The sequence below is a fragment of the Rhinoraja longicauda genome, chromosome 37, assembly GCF_053455715.1.
Source record: "Rhinoraja longicauda isolate Sanriku21f chromosome 37, sRhiLon1.1, whole genome shotgun sequence".
NCBI lineage: Eukaryota > Metazoa > Chordata > Chondrichthyes > Rajiformes > Arhynchobatidae > Rhinoraja > Rhinoraja longicauda.
Genome location: NC_135989.1, coordinates 6,388,795 through 6,394,794, shown reverse-complemented (window position 1 = coordinate 6,394,794; position 6,000 = coordinate 6,388,795). Strand labels below are relative to the sequence as shown.

General features: G+C 49.7%; 1 protein-coding gene across 1 annotated transcript in view; it reads right to left on the bottom strand.

The window, feature by feature from the left end:
• LOC144610573 (cytochrome P450 4F2-like) overlaps nt 1–6,000 on the bottom strand; it is a 32,900-nt gene that overhangs the window by 9,027 nt on the left and 17,873 nt on the right. The window contains exons 5-6 of the mRNA XM_078429381.1: nt 5,750–5,894; nt 2,743–2,796 (exon numbers count right to left, since the gene is read on the bottom strand). Coding sequence (XP_078285507.1) covers nt 2,743–2,796; nt 5,750–5,894 — 199 coding nt within the window. The remainder of the gene's footprint in view (nt 1–2,742; nt 2,797–5,749; nt 5,895–6,000) is intronic.

Genomic DNA, 6,000 nt, shown 5'->3' with positions numbered 1-6,000 from the left:
CTCCCCCACTCCATCCCCCTCACCCCCCTTATCCTCCCACCTCCCCACTCCCTCCCCCCCCCCTTATCCTCCCTCCCTCCTTCCTCCCTCCCTCCCTAGGAGATAGATTTAAACTTGTGAAATGTGAATGACTTTAAAAATATAACACCGATTTCAATGAAACTTCTTCCATTAGCACCAAAGGGACGACGGTGACCAAGGCGGGCCTAACATTGTCGCGCTATCGTGTACCGTTTTGGCTGTAGTTCAGGAACAAACAAACAAACAAACGTTTTAGTGTATAGATGTTGTCAAGCTGGAAAGGGTACAGAGAAATATGTTGCCAGGACTAGTGGGTCTGAGCTACAGGGAGAGGTTGAGCAGGCTGGGACTCTGTTCCTTGGAGCGCAGGAGGATGAGGGGAGATCTTATAGAGGTGTATAAAATCATGAGAGGAATAGATCGGGTAGATGCACAGAGTCTCTTGCCCAGAGTAGGGGAATCGAGGACCAGAGGACATAGGTTCAAGGTGAAGGGGAAAAGATTTAATTGGAATCTGAGGGGTAACTTTTTCACACAAAGGGTGGTGGGTGTATGGAACGAGCTGCCAGAGGAGGTAGTTGAGGCTGGGACTATCCCAATGTTTAAGAATCGGTTAGACAGGTACATGGATAGGACAGGTTTAGAGGGATATGGGCCAAACGCAGGCAGGTGGGGCTAGTGTAGCTGGGACATGTTGGCCGGTGTGGGCGAGTTGGGCCGAAGGGCCTGTTTCCACACTGTGTCACTCGATGATTCTATGACTCCATTCCCCACCAGCACCTGGACAGACCACCAACCAACATGCCCCATCCACACTAGTCCCACCTGCCCATGTTTGGCCCATATCCCTCCAAACCTGTCCTATCCATGTCCCTGTCTAAATGTCTTTCAAACGTTGCAATAGTCCCTGCCTCAACTACCTCCTCCGGCAGCTCGTTCCATACACCCACCACCCTCTGTGTGGAAACATTGCCTTTCGAGTTCCAATTAAATATTTCCCCCCTCATCTTAAACCTATATCCTCTGGGCGTTGATTTCGCCTGGTTAAAAGACTGTGTATTTACCCAATCTATTCCCCTCCTGATCTTATATACCTCTACAAGAGCACCCCTCATCTTCCTGCACTCCAAGGAATACAGTCCTAGCCTGCTCAACCTCTCCCTATAGCTCACAACAGATCCTCCCACTCTCCAAATACAAAAGACAATAGACAATAGGTGCAGGAGGAGGCCATTCGGCCCTTCGAGCCAGCACCACCATTCAATGTGATCATGGCTGATCATTCTCAATCAATACCCCGTTCCTGCCTTCTCCCCATACCCCCTGACTCTGCTATCCTTAAGAGCTCTATCTAGCTCTCTCTTGAATGCATTCAGAGAATTGGCGTCCACTGCCCTCTGATGCAGAGAATTCCACAGATTCACAACTCTCTGAGTGAAAAAGTTTTTCCTCATCTCCGTTCTAAATGGCCTACCCCTTATTCTTAAACTGTGGCCCCTTGTTCTGGGCTCCCCCAACATTGGGAACATGTTTCCTGCCTCTAACGTGTCCAACCTCTTAATAATCTTATACGTTTCGATAAGATCCCCTCTCATCCTTCTAAATTCCAGTGTGTACAAGCCTAGTCGCTCCAGTCTTTCAACATACGTTGAAACGTATGATACATACATGAGCAGAATTAAGCCATTCGGCCCATCAAGCCTACTCCGCCATTCAATCATGGCTGATCTATCTTTCCCTCTCAACCCCGTTCTCCTGCCTTCTCCCCATAACCCCTGACTCCACTCTATCTTAGTCTGAAGAAGGGTCTCGACCCGAAACGCCACCTATTCATTTTCTCCAGAGATGCTGCCTGACCCACTGAGTTACTTAGGTATTTTGTGTCTATCTTGAGCATTTTTTTCTGTGACCTTTCACTGACCAAAACTGAACACAATACTCCAACTGTGGCTTCACCAGTGCCTTGCACATTGGAGTTGCAAAAGGAGCCACCCTTCATCTTCCTGCTCTACAAGGAATAGATTCTTATTCTTGCTATTGAGGGCGTGCAGCGTAGGTTTACCAGGTTAATTCCCGGAATGGCGGGATTGTCGTATGTTGAAAGACTGGAGCGACTAGGCTTGTAAACACTGGAATTTAGAAGGATGAGAGGGGATCTTATCGAAACGTATAAGATTATTAAGGGGTTGGACACGTTAGAGGCAGGAAACATGTTCCCAATGTTGGGGGAGTCCAGAACAAGGGGCCACAGTTTAAGAATAAGAGGTAGGCCATTTAGAACGGAGATGAGGAAAAACTTTTTCAGTCAGAGAGTTGTAAATCTGTGGAATTCTCTGCCTCAGAAGGCAGTGGAGGCCAATTCTCTGAATGTATTCAAGAGAGAGCTAGATAGAGCTCTTAAGGATAGCGGAGTCAGGGGGTATGGGGAGAAGGCAGGAACGGGGTACTGATTGAGAATGATCAGCCATGATCACATTGAATGGCGGTGCTGGCTCTAAGGGCCGAATGGCCTCCTCCTGCACCTATTGTCTATTGTCTATTGTCTATCCCTAGCCTGCCCAACCTCTCCCTGTAATGTAACTCAGGCCCTTGAGTCCTGGCATCATCCTCCTTAGATCTTCCCAGCCCACATCCCGGTCCCAGCAGCACGATGTCACCTCCGTTGTCGCTGGCTGGCCCCGTGAGGAAGCCATGGGGAGCCACAAGATGGCCGCTGCTCACCTAGCCAAGGCCTGAGGAAACCGTAGAAGAGCTCGTCCTTCACAGCGATGGGAGCTGAAAGACAAAGTGAAGCCACGCTTGAGAAACTTTAGCCCTGAGAGATGCAGTGCGGAAACAGGCCCTTCGGCCCACCGAGTCCGTGCCCACCTGCGATCACCCCTCACGCCAGCGCTATCCTACACGAGGGACAATTTACAGTTTTACAGAGACCAATTAACCTGCAAACCTGTACGTCTTTGGAGTGTGGGAGGAAACCGGAGCACCCGGATAAAACCCACGCGGTCACAGGGAGAACGTACAAACTCTGTACAGACAGCACCCGTAGTCAGGATTGAACCCGAGTCTCTGGCGCTGTGAGGCAGCAACTCTACCGCTGCGCCACCGTGCCACTGCCATGGCCCACTTGGAACTTAATTAGGGTCATGAATATTTTACAGGTCAGGTGGAATCTTGCAAGCTTTGCTTTGAGTTGAGAGATCAGGTTTATTCTGGATGGTTTCCATTACACGCTTTCATCCTGCATGAGGTGGTATGACAGAGGTTGTTGAACACGCCACAGAGGTCCCTGGAGAATCTCAGTGGGAGACTGGATGGATCATTGTTGAAACAAGCAGCCTCTCGGGTGGAACTCTGCCTTGTGGGTATTTGGAGCGGCCACACTTAGCCAAACTGTGGATGGCTTGAATGAAATCATGTATAGTCTTTCCCCCGACTGGATAGCAGGCAACAAAACCGTGTTTCACTGCACATGTGACAATCTATCTATATATTACTAAGACTCTCATCTTGTTTGTTTGTTTGATGCTTTGTTAGTTTGATTGTGCGTACCAGAAATACAGCCACAACGGTACACGATAGCGCAACAATTTTAGGCCCACTTTTCTCACCATTGTCCTGCGGTGTGCAAATAGCAAGTTTCGTTCAAATTGGTGTTATATTTTTAGTTATTGACATTTTTTAACTTTAATAATCCCTTTTCCACTCGCCGTGCCCAAGATGGCCGCCGGGGGCGGGACCCGCCCGAGTGACGGAGTGGCGGCCAATGAGGGGGGGGGGGGGAGTGAGGAGGGCGGAAGAGGCGGGACCTGAAGGAGGGGGAGGGGACGGGACCCGCCCGAGTAACGGGAGTGGCGGCCAATGAGGGGGGGGGGGGGGGTGAGGAGAGCGGAAGAGGCGGGGCCGGAAGGAGGGGAGGGGACGGGACCCGCACGAGTGACGGCCAATGAGGGGCAGGGGGAGTGGAGCGGTGGAGGCGGGACCCGAAGGAGGCGGAATGGCTCTCCGGAGAAAAGGAATAGGTGACGTTTCGGGTCGAGGCTCCTCTTGAGTCTAGAGTCTCTACAGACTCAAGAAGGGTCTCAAGAAGGGTCTCGATCCGAATTGTCACCTATTTCTTTTCTCCCGAGATGCTGCCTGACCCGCTGAGTTATGCAGTCACAGTCATACAGCGTGGAAACAGGCACTTCGGCCCAACGTCCACACCGACCAACATGTCCCATCTACACTAGTCCCACTTGCATGATTCAGTTGGTCCATATCCCTCTAAACCTGTCCCATCCATGTGCCTGTCTAATTGCTTCTGAAACATTGCTACAGTCCCTGCCTCAACTACCTCCTCCGGCAGCTCGTTCCATACACCTACCACATTTGTGTGAAAATGTTACCCCTCTGATCCCCATAATATCTTTCCTCCTTCAATAGACAATAGACAATAGGTGCAGGAGGAGGCCATTTCGCCCTTCGAGCCAGCACCGCCATTCAATGTGATCATGGCTGATCATTCTCAATCAGTACCCCGTTCCTGCCTTCTCCCCATACCCCCTGACTCCGCTATCCTTAAGAGCTCTATCTAGCTCTCTCTTGAATGCATTCAGAGAATTGGCCTCCACTGCCTTCAGAGGCAGAGAATTCCACAGATGCACAACTCTCTGACTGAAAAAGTTTTTCCTCATCTCAGTTCTAAATGGCCTACCCCTTATTCTTAAACTGTGGCCCCTTGTTCTGGACTCCCCCAACATTGGGAACATGTTTCCTGCCTCTAACGTGTCCAACCCCTTAATAATCTTATACGTTTTCGATAAGATCTCCTATCATCCTTCTAAATTCCAGTGTATACAAGCCTAGTCGCTCCAGTCTTTCAACATATGACAGTCCCACCATTCCGGGAATTAACCTAGTAAACCTACGCTGCACGCCCTCAATAGCAAGAATATCCTTCCTCAAATTTGGAGATCAAAACTGTACACAGGACACCTTAAACCTCCTCTGGCTCTTGATTCCCCTACTGTGTTCAAAAGTCTCTGGGCTTTTATCCCATCTATTCCTCAGTTAAGGGCAGCACAGTGACACGGCGGTAAAGTTGCTACCTTATAGCGCAAGAGACCTGGGTTTGATCCTGACTTTGGAGATTCAACTGATTCTCCGCATCAAAGCAAATCAAGCTGTGGTCAAAATTAATAAACTCCCTTTTACCTGTTTAAGGACCCGTTCCAAAAGACATCATCTGAGACAGGAGGTTTAATGGTTAACTGTTAATGGTTAACGACGGGCGCTGTCTGTACGGAGTTTGCACGCTCTCCCCGTGACCCACGTGGGGTTTCTCCGGGTGCTCCGGTTTCCCCCCACACTCCAAAGACGCACAAGTTTGTAGGCTAATTGGCTTCGGTAAAATCGTATATTGTGGGATAGTGTTAGTGGGATAGTGCTTGTGGGATAGTGTTAGCGTGCGGGGATCGCTGGTCGGGACGGACTGGGTGGGCCGAAGGGCCTGTTTCCGCGCTGTATCTCTAAACTAAACTATAAACTACTCCAGCATTTTGTGTCTATCTTCGGCGCGATTCAGCATCCTTGCTGCACAAGAGAGAAACAGAGTTGATGTTTAGATCGATGACCGCAACTTTCATCGGTTGCCAACCTGAAACACAATTTGCGTGAGTCAGCACGGAAATAATGGCACGTTTACGACAAAATTTAAACCCAAGGATTTCTCCGTGTCGAACTGCTCTACCTGAGGCCAAAAGGACACACTTGATGTAGCTGGGATGGAACAGCCTCACTATTGGGTAGAGGGGGCCGAACCAGGTGAGACAGCAGGTCACATGGGTTTTGACGATTTCATTCACCAGGGCTAACCCTTCCTCCGAACCGCGGATCTAGAATGGAACAAAGCCAGTGGGAGCAAGAGAGAGATAAATTAACCAAAGAGTCTCCAGTCATCAGCTATGTGGAGTCCATAATTCACCCATGATTGCACTAGAG